Source organism: Tachysurus vachellii, chromosome 6 (assembly GCF_030014155.1).
Source record: "Tachysurus vachellii isolate PV-2020 chromosome 6, HZAU_Pvac_v1, whole genome shotgun sequence".
Classification (NCBI taxonomy): Eukaryota; Metazoa; Chordata; class Actinopteri; order Siluriformes; family Bagridae; genus Tachysurus; species Tachysurus vachellii.
Genome location: NC_083465.1, coordinates 19358136 through 19384831, shown reverse-complemented (window position 1 = coordinate 19384831; position 26696 = coordinate 19358136). Strand labels below are relative to the sequence as shown.

The window sequence follows — 26696 nt, the reverse complement described above, 5'->3', positions numbered from 1 at the left end:
TATTGTCGTTGTGTTTGTTGTCTATTCTTCTTCTTCTTCTTAATATTATTATTATTATTATTATTATTATTATTATTATTATTATTATTATTATTATTATTATTATATGTTGTTGTTGTCATTGAACCAAAATATTAAATATACAAAAATTCTAAAAAGTTTAATAAATGCTGCACTACAGTAATAAAGCTAACTGTCATACAGCATAGCTAATGGGATTTTACGCATGTTTACGCTTTGGGATGAGAAAGAAACAATTAGTGTCAATAAGCCTTAATTAATGAAGCAAATGTTCCGAGGAACTCTCAGTAGGTACAATTACTCATTGCTGACTAGACTGGATATCAGTTTTGATCCCGGACAAAATATTTTATATCCATCAGCAAGAAGAAACAGCTTGACACAAACCGATACGAAATAACACAGAAGGGTTTGCTTTTTTATTTGACATCTGTAATGAAATCATTCTATTTAATTAAACATTTGTAAATAGAGTTGAAAAAATCCCAGCAAACAAAAAAGAGCTGAAAATGCAGTCTCCTGCTTACTTCATTAGCACCAGTAAAATGGTCACACAGCATAGTGGTATCGAGGTTAATGTACTTACATTGTCAGTTGTAATGGGTCATAGAGTAAATGTGTCTTTTTGTCAAATCTGGAAACAATGATTTTCTACAGTATGATGCGTCACTAATAGTGCTACAATAAGACCTTGATAGAGTGCAGCTTTGTTCAAGTGACGCACACGCGGAGCGTCCCGCTGTTTGCCCTCCAATCACAGCGCGCCCTCACTTAGCCCCTGTCCAATGGGAAATACGCGCGTTCAGGTGGCGGTGCGGTTATCAGAGGCTCCGTCTCCTCGAGCATCATAACAGAGAGTCAATTTACCAAAGTGAGTCGAGCAAATGCGCGCGCGCCATCAGACGCGGTGAAATATATTACACACGACCTCCAACTTCCGACTGCGGAGCGGATTGTGGATCGGTGCACGCTCAGATAACACTTACTGAACTGCAGACACTTTTGACCGGGGACTCGCCCGACACTCGGGCAGACATTTCTGTTGTTTTGCTTTGTTTAAAACTTTTGTTTCTAGTCTGATCACCAGCACTTCGTCTTGGATAAACTTACACAACTTGACTTGAATTGTGGGCACTTGCAGTTGTCCCGCTGGCACTTCGTTTAGCCCTTTAAGGTTTTGTTTTGTGTTGAGTTTTTACGCGCTTACTCCGTGGTTCATGCACACAAATGTTAGCGGTGGGGCAAATGGATGCTAATAGGCAGAGTGCTTTCGTGTTGGGCAGCACGCCACTGGCTGCGCTTCACAGCATGACCGAGATGAAGAGTTCACTGTTCCCCTACACGCTGCAGAATCCCGCGGGCTTCAAGGCTCCCTCACTCACCAGCCTCAGCTCACAGCTCCCTCTGGGAACACCGCACGGAATTAGTGATATCCTGGGAAGACCCATCACCACGGCGGGACAACTTCTCTCCACGTTTCCGCGGATAAACGGCTTGGCCACGTCCGCTGGGATGTACTTTAACCCCGCTGCCATGTCGCGCTACCCGAAGCCGCTGGCGGAGCTCCCGGGCAGAGCGCCTATCTTTTGGCCGGGAATGGTGCAGAGTTCCCCGTGGAGGGAGCCACGACTACCGTGTCAGGGTAAGATGACTAACTACCTTTTCACACTTACTTCTTACTTACTTACAAAAAAATTGAATATGCAAATTACGCAAACTAATAGAGCGCGTAACCAGAGTTTAGTTGATCGTTGTTTGGTTTCATTTTGTTGAATAGAAATGCATTGCAAAATCCCCATCATTTAATTTACAAATAAACACAAACGAACGCTAAAAATACATTTATGTCAACTCTTCAACCTCACAAAAACGATAACATGTACAGTAGTATTATTATAAGGCATACTTGTAAGAATAAATGGGAAATAAGACCGTATAATACTAAAGTTATGATTTGTGATTGCTGTTTTATAAGCAGCCTTTTATACACAGTGGACAGGACTGATTCAAATCAAGGCCTCTAAAATTAACTTTTTAAAACCAAACTTACAAACCTAACTAAGACCCAACATTTTGTCTCTTTCAGCACAAGCAAATATAATGTTGGACAAAGACGGGAAGAAGAAACACTCCAGACCAACTTTTTCGGGACAACAAATTTTTGCGCTGGAAAAAACCTTCGAACAGACCAAATACCTGGCAGGACCTGAGAGAGCGCGTCTCGCTTACTCACTGGGAATGACTGAGAGTCAGGTCAAGGTACGGACAAGTCAAAAGTTTAATATTACTAATAAAGTTTCATGTTAAATAATTTAATGTCTTTAATGTCTGGGCGGCCTTTTAAAAATACTAGCCTGCATGCAAGAATTAAAGTTACACTCTTGAAAATCTGTACATATTTACCCGAATAATAATAATAATAATAATAATAATAATAACAACAACAACAACAACGATAATAATAATAATAATAATAATAATAATAATAATAATAATAATAAAAATAATTATTATTATTATTATTATTATTATTATTATTTTGGAGTTTAAGCGGTAGAAAATGAATGAATGAATGAAATTGTAATTTAAAGCATGTAAATAAAGGTGTAGTTATTTACAACACAATACCATAAAACTAATTGTGATTAGGCTTATATTATTAAATCAGCTTGGTCATATATATATATATATATATATATATATATATATATATATATATATATATATATATATATATATATTATTATTATTATTATTATTATTATTATTTTATTCTTGATTTTTTTCTCTCAAACTCTCCTTGTTAAATATTGAACGTATTTAACGTCATCATCTCTCTTCACTAACAGGTCTGGTTTCAGAACCGGAGAACAAAGTGGCGCAAGAAGCACGCAGCGGAAATGGCCACCGCCAAAAAGAAACACGACTCGGAAACGGAGAAGATGAAGGAAAGCTCGGACAACGAGGACGATGACGAGTACAACAAGCCGCTGGACCCCAACTCAGACGACGAAAAAATTACGAGACTGCTGAAAAAGCACAAGTCGGCGAGCCTGGCGCTTATGAGCCCGAGCAACAGCAGCTCGGACACATTGTGATGCTGAGCACAGACTTTTCTCCAATAGCTGAGGAACATTCAAAAAACTTAAGCAGGGTAAACAGTGGGCCTCTGAGCCTCCTACTGCTGCCGCAAGCGGAACTCAGATGTATATATTTTCTACCGAGTAAATTATGTTATTTAGCCGCCAAATGGACATCACCACTGCGCACTCATCCTCTCCTGTGGCAGAAATCTCACTTCCCTTCTGAATAACCAAGTCTATCACTACTTTTCCAAGTTTTACGACTTGACTCTTATTCCGCATACAAGTCCACCGGCTGTAAATTATCATGTAAATAGAATTTGTTCTAACAGTTTTAACAGTATGCTCTCCGGCCGGGTCTTTTCATTTAAAAGGACTTTAAGTTTTAGAGCTACCTCTGTAAAAACACATCCAGATGGAGGGTTAAATGCTGAATTAAGAGAATATTATTGCTTCCGTGCTGAAGTAAGAAAACCTTTGTATTATCAATAAATTATTTAACAAGCTTATGTTTTAAATATGTCTCAATAGAGGTCATTTCGTCATGTCTTAAAATGTTGGCAATGTAAATAGTTTGCCTTAAATCTAATATCACAAGAAACAGTAAGACTTACAGTCATTGAACTTTTTGTTGTCCTTTGCTTTGGAAGACTATATGGATATCAGATATAACAATCGATAAATTAATTGTTGTAATATGACTCGATCAATGGCTGTTAATTCACTTATTGCCCACAACTGAAGGGAATTAGCCTATTTTCAGTTTTTCAGATAATTAGTGCATATTAATAATTACATTATCGTGCAACAGGTGACACGTAGGAAAATGTTTAATTTACAAAAGGTGAAGATGAGGCTAAATGTTTCCCCCCATAGATCATTTGCAACCTGCTACACAAATGTGGGTATCTGGCTACAGAGGTGGAGTTTAGAGTGAACACTCAAGGCATGTGACTGCGTGTTAATCTTAATGAGAGGGATTTACTCACTACACAATATATCACAATTAAATAGGTTCCATAATTATTTTAGAAATAATATTTATTTAGGACGCTGAACTTTAACGAAACCTACAAAATCATCATGATTTATTTATTGATCAAATAAAATAAATACACATACTGAAAATTCTGCATATTAGTAGATGAACATTGCAGTATCTAAATGTAGTGCACTATTTGTGATGCATCCAATTTGTAGGGTCTGAATTCCCAGTGGACAATTGATACTGGATGCATCCACATCACATTATTACCACAATGCAAAAAATCCACGTACAAATGATGTCCAAATCCACGCACAAATGATGTCCACAACTCCCAGACTAAGTCACAACTGTGCGTTGAGATTTGATTCAGCACGAAATTGTCAAGATGGATTCTGGAGCTGCCAGCTTTCCAAATAAATGTAAAAACTAAAGGCAACAGGTTTGTTGTAGGTTCAGTACAGACAAAAACATTTCGTATTTCAACTCTATTTTTGAAGTTTCTGGCTGCGGGGTAACTCTGTTTAACGGTAGTAATGTGTGTGTGTGTGTGTGTGTGTGTGTGTGTGTGTGTGTGTGTGTGTGTGTGAGTGAGTGAGAGAGAGAGAGAGAGAGAGATTAAATGGGCAATAAATGACAGGGCTTTACAGGTGAATAGATATTACAGTCAATCTTCGCCAAGTGGTTGATGTTGAAAATATTTGTATATTCGAACTTAAAAATATTTATGCAAATAAGATTCAATCAATTAAATAAAATTAAATGTGTAAATTTGAGTATTAATAAAACAATAAAAAAATAGTCTCGATTATGTTAGGATTAAAATGTTTATTTATAGTTTACAAGAGTAAAAGTGATCAGGTGTTGTTTTTTTATTTTATTTTAATTTTTTGGTAAGTATAAAATGCAGCAATAGTTTTCAGCATTTCGGGAAATTCCACTATAACATGCCTCTAAACAGGTGTAAGAATAAACATAACATTTATAAGTAAAACTTCATTACTGCATATCAAGAAATTTAGATTTCCAATTTTAAGGAAACTTTTAAACTTTTTAAAAAGTACAATTTACTCTCGTGTGTTTCCAAGTGCCGAGCGAGGTTTATTAGGTTTCCAAAGCAAACTGACATGTAAATCATAATGACACTGACATTTAGGAAACAATCATTTTAAGGGATAAATGACACGACGTGATTGCGGGAGGAGCTAAAGGTTGTCAACCAATCATCCAATCCAAATTGCTATGTTTAAGATAACGCGGTGAGTTATAATTTTAATACTAGTATCTAGTATAACTTTGCGCATATATATATATATATATATATATATATATATATATATATATATATATATATATATATATATATATAGTTTTGTATTTATATATAAATAATATATAAATAAATAATATAAATAATATATATTATTGTAATTATATATTACATTTTATATATATAGAGATAGATATATATATAGTTTTTTTTAGTTATTTATATTAAACTTATATATAAACATAAAAACTAACTAAAACTAAATATTGTATCTACTTGCAGTGTGTTATGAATGTGTGGCAGTAATGACAAACACTTGTTCAGTTCTAATGGTTTTATTGCTTGAAGGGGCCAGCAGGCCACCCATGGAGCTCAAGCTCTATATGTTATTACATAGGGAACACACCGCATCACGTGACCGGCGCAAAGGGGAAAGGTTATTGAGCAGAATCCAGAATGGCATACTACCGTACTAAATAGTAGGCTACTACTAAACAGTACGTTGAAATTTTTGGCTGATAAAATACATTCGTGTCGTCTATATAACGCCCTGTTTTCCCCCAAACGCTCACATTTATTAAATAAAGAGACCTGCAGTGTCGTAGGTTATGTCACATTTGAGTTAGAGCACTAATTTGACACTATTTAGTCTGCTATGCCAGTTTGGGAAGCCACTCTTACGACGACATGAATTCATTCTCACTTACGGTGATTCAAATGAGAAAAAAGGACATCCAAATATCAAACTACCTGCTGAACTATGTAGTGTACTAAATTAAAATCGATATGAGGAAATGTCGGCCGACTGCTAATCGCCATTTTAAAGCTCTAACGAGCTGTGAAAGCGGATTAACGGTGATATAGACGGAGCAACTCAGGCCGCGTCCCAAACCGCGCACTACACCACACTAAACTGCGTTTCAAAACAGCCTAGCGTGGTATTTACTATCACTATTCGGTCCAATAGTGCGCGGTTTACAGCGACCGGTTTCCTCCTACCGACTGCACAAACTCTTAAACACACATTTGTCTGCTGTGTACAATACTTGGCACCATGACGCAGTAACAAAAGAAAAAACAATCAAACAAAAAAAAAAAATATATAACTATCAAACAAAAATCTTAAAAAAAAAAAAGTTTACATGTTTTAAAGATACCCAAGCCTATCTAAAATATCACATTCAGAACCATATTATTACACAGAAATAAGTTAGGATAAGAATAATAATGCAATAACCAAGTGAGACTGCTATATGTAACAATATCTTATATAGCTACTTGCATGGCCTATGACACTGGTTAGAATAGCTCAGATAGCTCAGGCTACGATAAAATCATATGACTGCAAAAAAAAAAAAAAAAAAAAAAAAAAAAAGGTGCACTTCAGATGATGTGTGTTTTAATATATAACTAACTATTCAGCTAGTTTCAGTTTCAGCTGACAAGTGGCAAGTTTCTATCAACACCTCACTGTAATCATTTTGGTAAGAATAATAAATTATCATCTCTTTAAAAAGTACAGTATATAAAATGAGACTTGGAGGATGGCAGAAAAATGGCACACGATTCTCCCACATCAAAGTAAGGAAAGGAAAGAAAGCAAACTAATGTCAATTGTTGAAATGAAATTAAATGAAAAATACCTAATCTAATCTGACAGAGAGAGAGAGAGAGAGAGAGAGAGAGAGAGAGAGAGAGAGAGAGAGAGAGAGACCCCCACAAGCTTGCCAAAATAGAAAGAAAACAGCACTAAAAAACATCAACACCACTATATAATTATCCAATGTACAAATAAACCTAACACTATACATATACAACATTTTTTTTGCATTGCACTTCTTAAAACATCTTACACAAGTTAGGAAGTATCTTTTATAATGTAGAGGCATATCTAAAAATCGTAAGTATTGTCTTTAAAATATGTAGTACTTCTGATTTTTCTATTAGAGTTTTGGAAACAAGGCTATGTCATATAAGAAGAGTTGTCCTTTAACTTGTTTGTCCATGTGTTGGTGTTCTGCAGGAAAAGTGTCCAACAAGAGAAGAGTGTGGTATAAGCTGTGTTTGTGTTTGTGTGCTTGACATTCGGTGTGTGTTCCTGAATCTTATATCACGCCATATCTTTTGGTGTGATGGCTTGCACTTGTTTCAATACGACTGGTCAGTCCTGCTGAAAAGTCTTATCAGGGTTTTCTGAGAGTGTGTGTGAGAGAGTGTGTGTATCCAGCTGTCTCTGAGTTTCTCACAGGGTCTCTTGTGGTGAAATCCCCTCCATTCTTTGGCAGCATATATCTAGACAACACATACACACACACACGCCCACACACACATGCGCACACACATGCGCACAGAGAGAGAGAAGGTGTCACACATGGTCATTGCAAACTGCTTAAACTCTAATATATGGCGTGATTAAATAAATAAATAAATAAATAAATAAATAAATAAATAAAAATAAAATAAAAATAATGAAAGAAAAAATATTTACCACATCACTGCATGACACAACACTTGTGCTTATTTGCATTAGGTTTACCTGCCCCTGTGGTTAATCGAAAGGACAGGAAAACAGGCTGCAAAACATACAGAAATACACACACACACACACACACACAGAAAGGTATCAGTAACAGTTAAGTCAGCTTTTTGACGCTTCAATGAGTGCACATGAGATACTTTCAGCTTTTCCCTATTTCCAAAGCAGAGGTGACTGTGCTGTTGATGGCTGTGTGTGGCTCATGCATAATTTCTCGACCTGACTATCTCTCTCTCTCTCTCTCTCTCTCTCTCTCTCTCACACACACACACACACACACACACACACACACACACACACACACACACACACACACACACACACACACACACACACACACAAATGTTTAACAAATAGAGAGCTCTGTGGTCTCCATGCACAATTTGGGCTCATATGTAACGTTTTAACAGCTATATTTCCAATAAATATAAACATTTTGGCAAATTACAGTGTAACCATGTGCAAGACTATGTTCATGTCAGCATGTAGAAACACTTTTTGAAGTCCCAGTCAGCCGATAAAATATAAATGGCAGATGTTTATGAGGTGAGTGTAATTCAGACCATATCATCAGGAAGACATAATGAGGTTAATCAAGCAGAGATGGAGATGAATCTTTTCTGTAAACTGTTTCTGCTTACCATTTGTTTTCCGTCTTTCTTTTTTAGGAAGCAAAATTGTTAAGCTTAACTGACAAACTCAATGTAAATTTGTTATATGGCAAATTAAATACAGAAATTCAGTTAGATTCACAGTCAGGACGGAAAAACTATTGGATACTCAGACACACAATCAAACATTTACGACCATATATTCTCAGAGAAACACACATACCAGAAAGGCACACAGTACAACCTCCCAGTCAGGTACACATACTCCCTCCCAGTTAGGCAGACAGACACCCTCTCAATCAGGCACATAGTCTCCCTCCCAGTCAGGCACACACGCAACCTCCCAGTCAGGCACACAGACAACCTCTCAGTCAGGCTCTCAGACTCCCTCCCATTCAGGCACACAGACTCCCTTCCAGTCAGGCACACAGACTCCCCCTAGTCAAATACACAGACTCCCACTTAGTCAGGCTCTAAGTCTCCCTTCCAGTAAGGTTGTCAGTCTCTCTCCCAGTTAGTCAGGGATACAGACTCACTTCCAGTCAGGGACACAGACTCACTTCCAGTCAGGGACACAGACTCCCTCCCAGTCAGGGACACAGACTCCCTCCCAGTCAGGGACACAGACTCCCTCCCAGTCAGGGACACAGACTCCGTCCCATTCAGGCACTCACATCCCCTTCCAGTCATGTACTCAGACTCCCAGTCAGGCATACAGACTCCCTCACATTCAGGCCCACAGACTCCCTTCCAGTCATGCACACAGACTCCCTTCCAGTCAGGCACACAGACTCCCTTCCAGTCAAATACACAGACTCCCTTTCAGTCAGGCTCTAAGACTCCCTCCCATTAAGGGATACAGACTCCATCCCAGTCAAATACACAGACTCCCTTTCAGTCAGGCTCTAAGACTCCCTCCAAGGCAGGGATACAGACTCCATCCCAGTCAGACCCTCAGACTCCCTCCCAGTCAGGGATAGAGACTCCCTCCCAGTCAGGGAAACAGACTCCCATCCAGTAAGGCGCACTGGCTCTCAGTCAAGCACACAGACTCCCTTTCAGTTAGGCACAAACAGAATTCCTCTCAGTCAGGCTCTTAGACTCCCTCCCATTTAGGCACACAGACTCCCTTCTATTCAGGCACACAGACTCCCTTCTATTCAGGCACACAGACTCCCTTCCAGTCAGGCACACAGACTCCCCCCAGTCAAATACACAGACTCCCTCTCAGCCAGGCTCTAAGTCTCTATTCCAGTCAGGTTGTCAGAATCTCTCCCAGTCAGAATCTCAGACTCCCTCCCAGTCAGGGATACTACTCCCTCCCAGTCAGGGACACAGACTCGCTCCCATATAGATACACAGACTTCCTCTCAGTCAGAATCCAAAACTCTCTTCCAGTCAGGTTGTCAGAGTCTCTCCCAGTCGGATCCTCAGACTCCCTTCTAGTCAGGGATACAGACTCCCTCCCATTCAGAAACACTGGCTCTCATTCAGTCACGCAGACTCACTCGCACTCAAATCCCCTTCCAGTCATGTACTCAGACTCCCAGTCAGGCATACAGACTCCGTTCGAGTCAGGCACTCAGACTCCCTCCCATTCAAGCACACAGACTCCCTTCCAGTCGTGCACACAGACTCCCTTCCAGTCACACACACAGACTCCCTCCCATTCAGGCACACAGACTCCCTTCCAGTCGTGCACACAGACTCCCTTCCAGTCATACACACAGACTCCCTCCCATTCAGGCACACAGAATCCCCCCAGCCAAATACTCAGACTCCCTTTCAGTCAGGGATACAGACTCCCTCCCAGTCAGGGATACAGATTCACTCCTAGTCAGGGATACAGACTCCCTCCCAGTCAGACCCTCAGACTCCCTCCCAGTCAGGGAAACAGATTCCCTCCCAGTCAGGCACACTGGCTCTAAGTCAAGCATGCAGACTCTTAGTCAGGCAAGTATATCCACTTTCAGTCATGTACTCAGACTCCCAGTCAGGCATACAGACTCCCTCCCAGTCAGGCACTTAGACTCCCTTCCAGTCAGGCACACTGGATCTCAGCCAAACTTGCAATCACAGCTTATCAGTTGATCAGATGCACGGACTAGATCAGAATTGGCATCCAGACACATGCTCAAAACAATACGCTCAAAGTCACAGTTAAACTCACACACAGATGTATTACAAAGACAGAGTTACATACCTTGTGGTCCCCCATACAGACATTGGGCCCAATATTGTCATAGGTTATTGACTTCTCCTCAGCCTCTGGCTGTGAACAATAAGTTAAAACAAGCACAAAAAATTAGTACATCAGAGCAGAAGTAAATGATAACTGTATTTTCCCTGAAGCCTTAACAGTGTGAATAGACAAGAAAAAACAATGTTGGCATTAGAGCACAAATATGTTGGATTTATTAACACAAAAATTCCAAATTGGTTTGGAATACTGTAAATTATATTACCTAAAGAATACACAAACTACAAGTACCAGAGCCTACTTATGTACTACTAAATAAAAATGACAATGTACCTCATTTTCATTTTTCCCAAACACATATTCGTTGTATAAGTATAAATATCTGGGTTAACGTATGTGGTGGTTTCCAACAAACAGCTGGTAACATTGTAGGTTTAGTGAAACCACTGAGCCATATCATTAAATTAAGACCAAATTAAGAAAAAGCAATTTAATAAGACATTATTAATATAAATGTAATGGAGCAGGCCATGTGAATACTAATGCATTTACACTCACAGACCACGTTATTAGGAACATTATAATAATATTGGGTTTGTCCTCTCTTTGCTCTCAAAATTCCTCCTGGCATGAATTCCACAAATGCTGGAAACATCCCTTTAAATTTATAGTCCATGTTGACATGATTGCATCACGCAATTCTTGCAGATTTTCTAGGTGCTGTGAATCTCCCATTCTACCACATCCCAACTGGATGTTCTATTGGATTCAGTTCTTGTATATTTTTGATTGGAGGTCTTCAACCTGAAAACACTCAAATTCAGAAAATACAGTTGACCTATCTGGGAATGCTGAGGTGTGCTCAAACAGAGTGATTAAAGAGGGCTTTCCAAGCACAAAATTCATTCTGAATGAACCTCAAACCAATAAAACAGAAGCATGCAGGTCATCCTTGCACTACAATTTGATAACACAAAAACACACCTACTTCAAACACACACCAATGCTACCTTTCCATCTCAGGCTACGCTTCAACATTCCCATTTGTGTGCTATGGTGTTTTTTCGACTAGTGGCACAGATACATTCATCAAAAAGATTCTAGATAATTTACAAAGGCAGCATAAAATTGGGGATTTTCGGCCTGCGTAATCTTTAGACAGATAAACAAATTACGGTAGGGGCCAGGGCTGCGGCATCGAGCACGCTTCACCGAGCCTTCATTACGGTGCAAAGCGTGGAAGCTCCTCTACCCGCTGCTGCAGGCAAACCTTCAGCGTGTTAGGGCTCGGCAAGCAGAAAATAACACGGCACAGAGCTAACGGAGCACGGCATGATCGATGACACTGCACACAGCTCTGTTTACAGGTCCATGTCTCAACAATCTGTACCACTTCTGCCTTCGAGAGAGATCGGGAACGTTGATGAAGAGAGATACATAGGGAGTGTGAGTGTGAGTGAGTGAGTGAGTGAGTGAGAGAGAGAGAGAGAGAGAGAGAGAGAGAGAGAGAGAGAGAGAGAGAGAGAAAAGAAAGAAAGAAAGAATGAAAGAAAGAAAGAAAAAGAAAGAAAGAAACGGTATTAGGCTTTTGTAAGACTTTTTTTCTTAGCTTTTGCTAAGAAAAACTACTAATCAAGTGGTAGTTTGTAGTTTTTACTAGTATATTAACAAAGTAACAAGACACAAAAAAGGCATTATAAAAAAACAGTTTCCTTAAACTTTTTGTAACCCAGGTCCTAAAATATCATATTATTTCATATATTGTCATAAATAAAGAATAGACATCTGAATAAATAAGATAAAATAAACCAATTAATACAATTATAGAATAAAAACTAACAGGTAATGTTAAAATGGATCCAATCGTTTTGTGAATGAGACTTTAAGCATTTTGGTGATTTTGTGATCTTTTCATCAGTTTGGGCCAGAATTTGGCTGCAAGAAATGAATTGAAATAATTCGTCAAATGTCTCCCCTGACTTGTAGTATTTGTGTGATGGGGAGAGTTAGCTGGTTTGAAGGAACTGAGAGCGTAAAATTGGTAAGGGGGGTGTTATGGGGTATGGAAAAATCCTGTAACATTGCCATCCAGTACCAACCGTCATTGTCAAAGCTACTCCTTTTCCATATCTGTTAGAAATCCTTGAGCTAGAAAGGCAAGAAAGTAAACAGTGTGACATGAATTAACAGAGACTCCTTTCAGACAGCTATGAACATCTGTCTCATGTGATCGGATCACAAGTGGACAGCGGTAAATATCGGTCTAAATAGGGTCAGATGGTACCTATGATCCAATCGCTCAGACCACGTCTAGAGGTAGTCTGGGACATTTGTACATTTGTTTTCAAAATGTTTTGTGCTGTGTTTCACGACCGGGTTGCTTGTCTAGTTCAAGCCTTGTGTGTTTGGCTTACATCAGTTAAATCAGTATATTAAAGCCTGTACTATTGACCATGAGAATCAGTTTATAGGATATAAAAGGGGCATGTTTTGAGTTTGACAGCATATATTCAGCTATCAGACTCCATTGTCATTTAATCACAGTCTCTCACAGGCAGTATGAGAAAGGCAGGTTTATCAAACAATCCACTACTAGTGTGTTAAGTAAATTAATTACAAAACACTGTTAAATGCGAACAATTTGTTTGTTTATCGGTCTTCTTTTTTGTTAAAGTGACATTGGGTTGCTCTAGGCAGATTTAAAAATTCTTCAAGTTATGAAATATTTTTACAAGCAGTCCCTAAAATTTTGTGGTGCATAGAAATAGCAGATAACAAATTTTATGAATAGCCTTCCATCTCAAAGTACACTTTATAAGCAGATCACATAAAGTGGGTGTTAATGCCAAGACTAATTTGAGCTAGAGACAGAGATAGGTGGAAAGAAAGTAAAGGAGTTTAGTGTTCTAGTATGGCTGAGAGCAGCTCTTGGCCTGGCTGGGTGCAAGTTGACTCAGAGACAGCAGCCAGAGTAACAGAGATCTGCCAAGCTCTATGGAGACTTATGAAGCTTTATAAAGCAGACATGCATGCCTGGCACTCTATGAGAGCAGGCCTGTATATTCTGCCAGTGTGGACAATGAGCTTTGCATGGCAGATGAAAGTTTACATATTCAGCGCCTGCTCCATCTGTGACCCTGGCACAGCACAAACTGCTTGACTTAAATACTAAAAAAATCACTGCATTTTTTAAATAGTGAATTGAATGCAGATGATTTGTGCTTCACTGCCTTTATTGGGAAAAAAAATCATGTTCTGTGGTTAATGCATGTAACTGTGTAACTGTATGAACAAGGACTTAATTATGGTTGTACTGACCTTTACAACCAGGTCTTTGGCAGAAGAAGACATGAGGATGCGGTCACACCAGGCAGGGCATCGTGTATTCATGTACTGCTTCCCCTGACTGGTGTCCTCACTGTATGGGTAGCTACAAACACACAAACAGGATGGTATACAGAACTGTGAATCCACAATGTACACATCAGGTCATGCATTTTTCTTTTTGGATTAGCAACCAGGTTACAAAGTAAGTGACTTTTGACCATAAACCAATGACTACATACAGTATATACAAATACAAAACCAATCTGATTTAATGCAACACTGTAATTTCTGGCTTATAGTTTCATGAAAGGTATTTGTGGTAATATGATTTCCTTGGGTATACTTGTTCAGGGGATCATATTATTCTTCTTGTATTATCATGTCTAAGCAATAACAGCAAGACTTGTCATGGGTTATTACTTAAATTAGAATATTCACACACACACACACACACACACAGATTCTTAAGCTTTTAGCTGTATAGCTTTCTGTGGTTTATGATATGTATTTATGATATGTAAAAGGCACTTAATGTTTTTTCCCCAGAACATTGATCTATTGTTTTCTGATCCTTTAGCTTTTAATGACTCTTTAATGACAATTCTATTATTTCTAACATGGCATGCATTCTTCCATTGGTTGGTAAAGCATTGTAGAAATATGAAATTCCCCATAAAGTATTCCAAGAGATATGAAAATTAAATAAATGTGAAGCTGGCAGTCATCTAAGAAGGTTAACAAAGCTGCTATATGGAAGAAGAGGGCCAAAACAAAAGGCACAAAAAAACCAACAGCGTGGACTTTTGGGACAAGCAACTGTATTCTTGTATGCTGAATTATTCCTGTTGTAGGTTCACTGAAAGCTCCTGCAACTGATAAAAGGTGCTAATTTCCTGTGTACTGTAGATGTTTTCTGCATAGAAATTGAAAGGATGTATATATACATATTTTACCCTCAATAAACAGAGTGCATTAAAATGAATGAACCGTCTCAGAATTTCAAAACTCCTGCCCTCCAGCTGCTAGGACACAGTCACTTGCTTAGTCCAACTGACCAGAAAGGACACACAATATCACACAGGCTGCTGTGATGAATCCCCTCATTTAACTAAGGAGAATTGGCTCAGTAAACAGAGACCTGGCAACAGCTCATCCCATGCAACCCGGGTCCTCCACAGCTGCCACTTAGCACTCCATCGCTCCGACCAGCTCCATGGTGATGGCAAACTCGAGAGGGTCAGGGGGCAGAGGCGGGCAGAGCTGCTTAACGCACATCCGGCTAACACACAGGCCCCTGACCGAGTGGCCAAACACAAACTGGTTGGGGGGCTTTGCACAGGGCCCGGGCACAATTAGCATTGATGGCGCTTTAAACATGTGGAAATGAAGGAGTGTTTTGGTATGTTAAAGAGGTGCTAAAGAGATGATTCCCTGGATGAAAGAGCTGAGGAAGAAAGACAGAGTGCATGATACAGGAGGATAGAGAGAGGGGAAAGCAGGATAAAAAGGGATAGAGATGCAGAGAGTGTGGGAATTTGGGTGGGTAGCATGGGGGGGTCTTCAAAGTGAGCAGTGCAGGCTTTCTTCAGGACGGACCACACAACTGAAACAGGAAGCATTACGAGCAGAGAGGGTGAGCAAGCAGCAATACCTAAAAGTTCATTTGGTACTTTATTTAGGTTACAAAACTGAATAAGAAAGTAAGTTTAAGGTCTTTGAATCATCTTTCAAGCCTAAATACAAATCTGTACATATCTTTCAATAAATCAATTGTACAATTGTTCAATAAAAAAAATTGTACATCATGTAAACAGAATTAAAAAAACATGGCTGTAGAGTTTAGATGATTACAACAAATGATGATTTCAATGTTTCTGTTCATGAGAAAAAAAACTACAAAATCTAAATATAAATGTAACTGCTGATTTTCATAAACTCGTACATTTGTTTGGTCAGTAATGAAATCTGCTCAGGATCTGGGCCTATACCTTTAGAACTGGAAGCAAGTTAGGAGACTTCATTGGGAACTGTTTGTGAATAACATTTCAAAATACATGTACTGTATAAAGTGTTTTTTATTTTAGTTTTTAAGAAATCCAAAAAAACAAATTAAACATCTGTATATTCAAAGAGTTTGAATGTCAACAAGCCTTTAGATTAATTAAATAATCCACGTTTATTTGTTGTACGTCCACTCGTGCAGGCGGCCCTCCAGGCTTGCTCTCGTTCTCGCTATCGTTCTCTCTCTTTCACACACACACACACACGCACACACACATATGCACGCATGCTCACTCAGATAGAGCTGATCTAGATTACACTGCTCTAATGCAACAGCAAACAGCAGTTCAGTGCAGTAGGGCGAGGTGATGGATGTGGGTGATTAGCACACACAAACGTATCTGCCAGAGTAAACGGCCAGCCTGGGCGTGCGAACCGGAGACCGTCAGCCACTATCAGGCCCTTATTGCCCATGGCAAGACTAATTAGGCTAATTAATGGGGCCTCTGCGATAAACTCAACAACCATCTACCTGTGTGTGAGAAAGCAAAAGATGCAGAGCAACATGTTGCTGTGTGCAGTAGCAGTATCTATTGGAACACTTAAACAATAGCGCAAACAATACCCTGATAAGCTACCATTACAGTTTCTTGAGGAGTAGGGAAAAGTCATGAGCATTTGGAGATAAAGTGGTGTCTGTGTGCTTTCCAAAGGGATTCCACACACGGCTCTGAGGTTCAGGCTCTAATGAGACCTCTTCTTCCCTCAGCTCCCCAAAGCACTTAGTGATTCCTCTCTGACTGTGATTTTAATGTCTGACTGACTCCTGACATTATTGCTCTTAATGTCACTGTCTTAGACCTGCATGTCTGAGCAGCATAGGGACAAGGAGTGTGTGTGTGCGCACCTCTGTGGCAGTTTTTTTTAACTTGTATATCCTATCAGATCCATTATCTTGTTCTACATAATGACAAATAAGTGACAAGTCAAACAAAGGCGCATTGAGACAAACTGTGTGTAATCAGGGCAAAATAAACTGGTTAATACAGACAGGAAAAGGCGAGCTGATAAGAGACAAGCTATTAATGAATTAAGGTTAAGAGTCATAAACTGTATTTAAAGACAGATGTCACCTGACCTGTGTGCTGTGCTTAGATTGATAGGAGTTCTCAGTGCTGCTAGCCAAAGGCAGATATAGAGAATAAGACTGAAGTAGTGTATAATTGAAGAGAACACATGTAAACTTTAGGCATGTAACCAAATATGAATCCATTTATTCTGAATGAACATTTTCAGAACATTTACATCACTGTTTGTGTGAAGTTTTCTGTGTTTTCTGTGTTTATGTGAGTTTTCTCCAGGGGCTTTACTTTCCTCCCACCTCCCAAAAACCTGTCCACAGATGGATTATCAAGGCTATAACACTAGAAGTGAATAGGTGTCTAAATATGTGTGTTCACTGTATTCTGTGATCCTGACTAGCATCCCATCCAGAGTGTATTCTGGTTTTATGCCCAAGCTTCGGATTCACAGTGACACCAAAATTAAACGATTACTAAAGATTAACGTCAAACATCAATCTACAAAAAAACATACTTTACACTTCAATCAGAATCAGACAGCCAAGTGGTGCTATTTTAAGAGCTTGCAAAAGCACTACACAGGCCATTACATGTTCTTAACATATCTTTAACAAAAGCTAGTCTCAAGCTTGTCATTAACCTCTGTGCTTAAACAAAGATTCTCCTTCACAGTAACTGACACAAGCATTCTTATGTTCACTGGAACAAAACATGCCACTGTGGACTAATAAATGGTCTTATGCTATTCACTGTAAAGAAGTGTAATGATTAATGTCATGGCACTTACAATTCAACAGTGTCATTCAATAGCCGTCCACATGCTGGAGGACAACAGTTCAGATATCTCGACTCAATGAACAACATGTCTGTCCAGCTTTATTAAACATCTTTGACATCACTACACTAAAGTGAACATGAACATTGCAGCCTGTTGTTGGTTTACAAAATAAATAAATAAAAATAAATGCATGCTTCAGGTCTCACTTATACACATCAGTGGATTGGAGAGCTGCCCATCCAAATGGGTGACATCACTCAATAGTTTCATAGGGAGACTGGTGGGAATTGGGGGCGGTGGGGATAGGGGCATGAGAGCAGTTAGATGGATGGGGTTTAAGCTGTTACACACAGATCGGGACAATCCATGACGGTGACATCACCTCCCAGTGTCCTTATTTCGTCATACAAATTGACAAAACGTCCTACTATTACTAAACACAGCCTGCAGTGAGGGTATAGAGCATAGTTCACAGTTTACCTTTTTGCAACCAGGTTTGCCTTTTCAATGTGTAATAATTAAGACTGAGCATTCTATTTGAAAATATTTAATTTCCTCTAAAAAGCATGATTCATCAGACCATACCATATTCTTCCATTTCTCCATGGTTCAGTTCTGATGCTCATGTGCCTATTGTACTGTAGGTGCTTTTGGCTGTGGACAAGGGTCAGCGTGGACACTCTGCATGACTGGTCTGCAGCTATACAGACTCATACACAACAATATGTAACACACTGGTTGTTCTGACTCCTTTCTACTATAGCCAGCATTAACCTTTTCAGCAATTTGTGCTACAGTAGCCCTTCTTTATGATCAGACGAAACAGGCTAACCTTCATTCCTTGGACCATTTATGGTAGGTACTATCTACTGGACCCCAGGAATACCCCACAATACCCAGTCATCTAGCCATCACAATTTGGCCCTTGTCAGTCGTTTAGATTCCAGCACATCAATTTTGAGAACTGACTGACAAAATCAGCGTTATTCACTTCACCTGTCAGTGTTTTTAATGTTATGGCTGGTCTGTTTATATTGGCATATACTGTGTGCATCAACTCTGGAACACTTTCTTAACACATAGCTGAGCACCAGAAAATGCCCTTTGAACTTTGGACACACTATTAAAATCGCCCATTTACGTCATGCTGTGTAAATGTCAGTTAATTGAATAGTTTTTAATGAAGATATTTTCAAGTTATAGTACTAAAAATTATGTAAGCTTCTTTTAAGACCTTTAATGTTATATTATTGCATATGTTATATTATAACATTATATTAATGTTATATAATTTCAGAAATTTTCGATAGTGAGCTCAAATTTTATGGACTATAATGTATTCTCAAGGCTTGGACTTGTCTAAACAATGGAGGTTTAGTAGTTCAGCCTTTCAGGTGCCAAACATGCCAAACCTCAAACTGAGCTGAGAACCAATGCCACGCTCTGTTAATGCCTACATGACTGGAAGGCACAGAATGTACAAATCACAATCAGGCATTGAGTTGAAATCCCTCTGCAAAAGAGTCACTCTACAGCTCATCCTCATACAGCTGTGTATTTTGTGAGATGTATGTTAAAGTGTTGCATTCTGTGTTACACCACTCATGCCTTTACTTATCGTCAGTAAATGGTGAAAACATAACAGTAGGTTGCCTCTGACCCCTACTGGTCTCACCTTAAGACCCTGAGCTTGAGCTTTATACTGCCTGTCTAGACTTGGCAAACAGAAAGACACGGGCCTGGAGCCAGCCGCACACTGAAAACATATTTCTCTATGCACAAATCCCAACCCATCTGGAAGCGCATGCACTTTCTCTGTGAAAGGACCTTTGAATTGAAATTAGAAAGAATGGCATCCACAGGTCGCTCTTGTCCATTTCCTGTAACCCTGTTAGTACGGAAATAAATAGAAACTGCTTCCTACAGGTTCTCATTATCCTCTACATTCCCCTAGGCCAAATTTTCCATTCAATTTCCCCATTGATTTTAAATAGAGAAGAGTACAATAAAATCATACAACTCCTAAGCTAACTGCATTCCTTATGGATCAATCACAATATGTCATTACAGAAAGCTAATAAGAGCAATAACAGAGATTACTACACTGGCATGGCCGTAAAACAGCACTCTCTGCAGTACTGGCATACGTCAGTGCTCAGGTCGCTGGTTTTAGCAGACTTTGTACTTTCAGTCAATTATTAACACCCATTTCCTTTTAGATTCATTTTATGTACGAATCATATCAGCTTTTTATCTGCTCCGATACTCTATCACAATCATACCTGCATTTTAATACGGTGCTGGCGGACATCCACGTGTTCATTTGAGTCATTACGTGAATGCGAATATGCAAGGTGTTTTTGTACAGAATAAATGAATGTGTGTGCATGCGTGTGTTTGATCCACAGCTGATTGGTGCAGTCCGTCTGGCTCCAGCACCAATGTTGGCAAGAGAGGGCCAAATTCCACACTCTCATGCCTCAGTACTTAGCCTTGTCGTGGGCCAAACACACACATGCATACACACGGCATAGGTCCCGCGCTGTGAATGTGCACCTTGTAGCACACTCTTTAAACAACAACTCACACACAGTGTGTGAACAGACAAGGAGTAGAACACATGTCTCCTGCTCTGAAGTGTCAGTGTTATGAGGATGACCTGGACAAGGATCGCTCTGCTGTAGTTGTTATTAAATTATGTGAATACTGTGCAGAGCATGTTGACTGATCTCATAAAACACAACTTACAAATAATTAAAAATTCCACTTCTATTCCACATGCAACTAAATGTCCTTGTGAGCAGCTCCTATAAAATAAGTAATAAAGCTGTGAAATGTATTTGATATCAAATGAGTTAAAAGATCTTAAATGCATTTAAATACTAATTTAAATACTAATGGGTCTATAATATAGCATTACATTGCTACAGAACATTAGCAATAGTGCTATGCTATGAGTACATCAGAGAACAAAAAAATAAAAAAATCTTTCAGACTAATTTAGTTTATCTAACCACAGTAGATATTTCTTTGAAGTTGAATATATTTCTTAGGGATATATAATTTATATTTTTTATATAAAAATTATGGATAACAAATATCTGTTTTAACTAGTAATTTCATTTGTAATATTAGGTGCAATGTGGTAGGTCAATACTGCTTAATATTTTTAATATATCAGAAAATCAATACATAATTAAAAAAGCAATAAATGCCATGAATGACACGGCTAAATTTACAGATTGGGATGCAGGGCGGAGCAGATACAGCTGAGAATGAGGTGACTGAGAAAGAAAGAGAAAGAGAGAGAGAGAGAGAGAGAGAGAGAGAGTGTTGTTCTGTAGCCCTGTACAATAACCCCACAGATGGTCAGGGGTGTTTCAGGGCTGTCCATGTGATGGAGAACAATCACTGAGTGCTTGATTGCTCAAGAAGCACAAGGCGTATCTGATAGGAGGAGGGAGTGTGTGTGTGTGTGTGTGTGTATGTGTGCGCGCGTGTATGCGTGTGTGGGTGAACGTGTGTGTGGGTGAACCTGTGTGTGGGTGTGTGTACTGGCTGTTTAAGTTTAACTAAGCTGTGTCTTTACTCTCACCTCTGACAATAATGTGGCTTGTACCAGACACTACTTGCATCAAATCAAATTTTATATACTCCTTAATGGCTGTGGATTTTTGATTCATCACATGCAGCAGTGCGGGAGGATCATTTGCATCCTCTCCTTGCACTTCGCCATTTCTCAGCGTGTGCCAGATGATTCAGGATTATATACTGGAGACAGATGAGAGCAAAAGTCACACAGTGTAAAAGCCCCATAAATCCAGCTGTCACTTATGCAAAGCCATGTAAATGGACTTAGCTGATTAAGACACAGTGGTTTAAAGATACACATGTACGCTGCACACACACACACCTCACACACACATACACACACGCGCACACACACACCCAAGGCCCCTCCTCACATGAGCTAGTGGAGCAGTTTATCAAGTAATTATTGTTTGATTACATCTTTTCATTATCTACACTGATTGAGTCAGCGCTGACGCCAAAGGTCAAGCACCATTAGCGGCGCAATGCTTCGGGCCGCTGCACTGGGAGCTCCTGCCCCCTTGCTGCCTTTCTGAAAGGCCTAATTGTACATTCATTTGTTTGAAGAAGAGGACACACAGAACGACTGCGATGGAATATTAATGCTGTTCTGCCTCACATATGCACTATTAGGCAAAATAAGTGGCATGTTAGTTCAGAAGCACTGAGTGGAAAATGCGTTGGTTTTCTGATAACATCTATAATTAAGTAATCTGTATGGACAGACAGCAATCAATTTAAAAGTTAAAAATGTGCTGTAAGAGAGTTTAGGAAAGAAAGAATCAACAGGTTTCTAGATTGTGTCAATGCTATGATGCTGTGTTTTTGTCTCAGTTAGTGATTTGTCAGTGTCCTAACACCAAACCTGACATGATGACTTTTCTGTATTTATTCAATTAATTCTCACCTCTTTATCATTAATGAAATTAAATAGATCTATGACAATGACGCAACCAACAGTAAATTAAAAGAATATTGTTTTATTTACCTAGGACAGGTATTCACCATGAAATCAGAGGAGAGGAAGTGAGAATAATCATAATAAATAATACATTTTAAATTAAAAAATAATAAATCATAATATAGAGGAAGTTAAGAAAACATACAGGAGGATAAAACAGGAGCTCATACCTGGGAGGAAAGGAAATGTCCAGCTCGTGCAGACGATCCTTAAAGACAGCCTTCTCTTTATCAAACTCTAATAGCTGTGGAAGAGCAAAAAAAAGGTATACAATTCATTTTATATTGAATTATATAAAATAAAGACCCAAGCACATCAGCACAGCTGAATCTGAATGTGAATGGCTAAAGAAACCAAAAAATCAAGGCGTTGGGTTCAATGATTTTTGAAAGTCAAAGTCCAGACGTCAACCCTATTGAGATGTTGAGATGGCCTCAAACATCAATGAACTGAAGCAAGCAAATAAGAATGGGTCAAATTTTCTCTAATATGATGTGAGAGACTGATAAACTCTAACAGAAACTGCTTGCTTCATCTTATTGTTGCTAAATATGGTTTTATACATTACTAATTTAAGGGGTGTACTTATTTTTTCCCCAACCTGGTTTCTAAATGTTGGTTTACTTAATGAATACATATTGAAACCTGTTGAGTGTTTTATTTCTGTTGTCAACTAAGGTTAATTGTTTGTTTATAGAAGTTTAGTAGGTCATACTTCTTTCCCCCATGACTGAATGTTTTATTGCATGCTAGTATCAGGAGCATTAACATGGAACTGATTAGATTTTTGGGTGTGTGTATGGATGCGTGTGGGTGTGTGCATAAACGTACAATGGTGTGTGCACAGATATGTGTGTGTGTGTGGCATGGCCTGATGGTTGCTTTGTGTGTGTTTATGGATGTTTGTGTATGAATTTGAGGGATGGTGTGTATGAATGTGTTATTGTGTGTATGGATGCGTGTGGGTGTGTGCATAAATGTATGATGGTGTGTGCACAGATATGTGTGTGTGTGTGTGGCATGGCAAGATGGTTGCTTTGTGTGTGTTTATGGATGTTTGTGTATGAATTTGAGGGATGGTGTGTATGAATGTGTTATTGTGTGTATGGATGTGAGTGTTTGAGTGTGTATGGATGCCTCTGTTGGCATGTATGGCATGTATGTGTATTGATGTGTGTTTATGTGTCCTTTGACACCAGGCTCTGTGAACACATATGACAGTAAGTGCCTTTCCTAAGAGTAGAGTGTGTGTGTGAGGTGTTCATCAATCATGCTCTCTCCCAGCTGCACACACTCAGAGGGAGTTGAGCTCTCGTCTCAGATGCAGGGATGACTGAGACAAGCTAAAGTCATTAATCAAAGCAGAACAGAATAATTAGCCTGTGTGTGTACACATTAATTATGGGAGAGACCAACAGGTACAAGTGACACCTGCATCACTGCTTCAACTGTGTGTGTGTGTGTCAGTGTGTCAGCTACATAAAGACAGCTATCTATGTGCTCTAGTTTATGCCTGCATTGTTTTATTACTGTACATTGTTATTGTGTGTCTGTATTGTGTTGTGTGTTTGGACTGGCTTTGTGCTTTAGCAGAAGCATCCATCATGTTACCAGAGCTGGACATATGTACACACACGCACACATACACACACACACACACACAATATGCAACCTACATGCTTGAGTGCATATATGAAATGAGTTTTGTGTATGCCCAGGAGAAAGAAACTAAGCACAAGTACAATGTGTGTTTCTCACCTCTGAGATAATCGTAAGTAAAATGAAACACAGCAGCCCTTCAGGAAAAGTTTGTATAGACAGAGGTGGTATAAGTAAGTTATGATTTGTTGGTAAGTGAGATTACGTGTAGGTAATTATTTCATTTTATAGGACAGCCAGAGGGCCGAAATTTCACACTACATTTAATCGTGACTCAATTAAGCAGAATGACTTGGCCATCTGATGGGTCGGCAGGAAAACGGAGCTTCGTCCAAGTTCAAGGGCCTGCTGTTTTATAGAAGCTTGTGCTGTTTATCAGGTGCCACTGACCTTGAGGCTCAAAGGGGCACAGAGATCACAGGGCCAGTGCACAAGACAAGGGCTCAGATCAGGAAGAACCAAAAGAAATAAAAATAAACGTCAGCATTAGCTCAAAATGTGCACTTCGCCTCAATAGGCACAGCTGCGTAAATCACGGTAGCTTTGATTGCTCGGGAGCTGAGCCTTTCAGGAAAACTGCACAGCGAAATGTCCCTCTGGCTTTCAGGCGGCTCACGCTATGTCCCTTGCCATAATTGTGCTTTGATTTATACTTTGTCAAATACGGCCCTGACAACGTCGGCCGCCATTAAATGCCATCAATAAGAGCTGGGTGAGAGGTCATTTAATTTGATTTTTACGCCACACACTTTGCCTTCATTGCAGGGCCAATATGGCCCCCAAATTTTATGATGTATTCATTATTTTGTGCCAAAACGATATACTGTCAGGCTCAGACACGTATGCGAGGATGGAGGGTGGATGATCATCAACATCCTGAGCAACTCTCACAGAGTTATCATTACATTTTGAAAACGAATTCATTAGAGGCATACACAAAATAAATCAGGTTTAGTTTTGTTTTCATACTTTAATTAGTTACAATCAGTGGTCTGGTTTTGGGCAGTGGTTGTCATTTGGACCCTTAGATGTGTTTCCTTACTGTCAGAAAAAGACATTGGAACAGTACGTTTAGCCACTTCTGCTTGCAGAACACTGGACTCACATTAGATTAGCACTGCTCTGCTGCTTAGGCTCCCTGACAGATAAAAAATGGCTGGACCTACGCAGAAGGGCCATGTTATTTATTTATTTGGACTCTTAAAAACTCCTGCGGTTTGAGAAATGCGGTGGCCGAGGACGCGAGGAGCATGAGGAGCCTGACAGAAAAGTTCATCACTTGCTCCACTCCTCCCTCCCTGCGCTCTCGTTCGTCCCACCGGCTGGCCAGCTACAACAGATAAAGTTACAATAAAGAGATACTAAAACAAAATCAATGAGAAGATGAGAGATTGAGGGTGGTGTTGGTGGGGGCAGTACACTTAGCGCAGTCCTCGACTGCTGAATGTCTCAGCCGGATGGTACTTACACACATATACACACACACACACACACACACACACACACACACACACACACACACACACACACACACACAAACACACATGCTCCCCCTCAGCAGCAAACCTTACGCCCCCTTGACGCAGCGGTCCCCGGAAAATTTAATCTTCCCAAATCCTCATCAGAGCTCTCCATCCTCTGCACCTGACAGCCACCCGGATAATTAATTATACAATTTCGATGGGAATATCGACTAAACAAAGCTATTAATCATAGCAAAAGTCAATAGGCATGGACACATTCAATCATGTCCCCACCAATGATTACTCCTCTCAAAATACAATAATTATTTTCAAGAGCTGCCTCGAATTAAATTTCTGTCAAGCTGGTACAAGTCTAGTAGTTGATGAAGGATGCAATGGAGTTTTATTTATAAATTTATCCCCCCCCTTATGGAAGTGGGAGGAGGGACATTTGTCGTTTTGGAAAGGTAGTTTGTTTCATAAGGCTCATAAGACAGTATGTTTAACTGGAACATGACCATCAGATTATCTCTCATGAGCCATCAAGTCATTCATCTTACTGCCTTACTGCTCTCCAGTGATGTGAAGGAAAACACACACACACACGCACACCCACCCACCCACACACACACTTTCTCTAATGAGTATATACTGGGACAGTCACCTGTATTTATAAACATAATAGTGAGGTCAGGCTATTTTTTACCTTCCATAAAACAGGCCTTAATAAAAGGACCGTATGTGTGCAAGTACATACTGTACAAGATACATTTGCATACACCCTTATCCAAAGTGACTTACATTTTTTTATTTCAATTTATGCAGCTGAGGAATTGAGGGTTAAGGGCCTTGCTCAAATGCCCAACAGTAGCAGCTTGATGTACCTGGGATTCGAACCTATGTCCTTTAGTCCAACACCTTAACCACTGAGCTACCACATCCCACAGATAAGATATTTCTCATCACACCTCATTATATTAATCTCTCTGTCATTCATGGATCATATTACGCTTTCCAAACATTCCTTTTCTACACTAGACTGAAAATATAAAAACCCTAAGAGTGATGAAGTTTGTTCTAAATATTAAATGAATAAAGCATTATTATAAACAGAGAATACATAGCTCA

General features: G+C 39.4%; 2 protein-coding genes across 3 annotated transcripts in view; one reads left to right on the top strand and one right to left on the bottom strand.

Moving 5' to 3' along the window:
* The first annotated feature begins 866 nt into the window (after positions 1-866).
* On the top strand, positions 867-3622 carry nkx6.2 (NK6 homeobox 2). Its single transcript, XM_060872757.1, has 3 exons — positions 867-1663; positions 2108-2280; positions 2871-3622. Exons 1-3 carry the CDS (start codon positions 1249-1251, stop codon positions 3117-3119), a joined length of 837 nt encoding a protein of 278 aa, XP_060728740.1. The 5' UTR covers positions 867-1248; the 3' UTR covers positions 3120-3622.
* A 2053-nt stretch (positions 3623-5675) lies between these two features.
* Positions 5676-26696, bottom strand: part of LOC132847458 (inositol polyphosphate-5-phosphatase A) — a 150381-nt gene continuing 129360 nt past the window's right edge. Inside the window, exons 12-16 of one of the 2 annotated variants that reach the window (XM_060872755.1) lie at positions 22617-22690; positions 14025-14136; positions 10710-10778; positions 7848-7932; positions 5676-7651 (exon numbers count right to left, since the gene is read on the bottom strand). In XM_060872755.1, the coding sequence (XP_060728738.1) occupies positions 7852-7932; positions 10710-10778; positions 14025-14136; positions 22617-22690 (336 nt within the window). In that variant the 3' untranslated portion in view covers positions 5676-7651; positions 7848-7851. The remainder of the gene's footprint in view (positions 7652-7847; positions 7933-10709; positions 10779-14024; positions 14137-22616; positions 22691-26696) is intronic. The other variant, XM_060872754.1, reaches the window with a different exon arrangement.

What these genes read in the sequence shown, in the direction of transcription:
- nkx6.2 (XM_060872757.1), top strand. Translation starts at nt 1,249, where the DNA reads ATGTTAGCGGTGGGGCAAATGGATGCTAATAGGCAGAGTGCTTTCGTG. An exon ending in GCCACGACTACCGTGTCAGG is followed by an intron (nt 1,664 to 2,107) that starts GTAAGATGACTA and finishes TGTCTCTTTCAG; the next exon opens with CACAAGCAAATATAATGTTG. An exon ending in TGACTGAGAGTCAGGTCAAG is followed by an intron (nt 2,281 to 2,870) that starts GTACGGACAAGT and finishes CTTCACTAACAG; the next exon opens with GTCTGGTTTCAGAACCGGAG.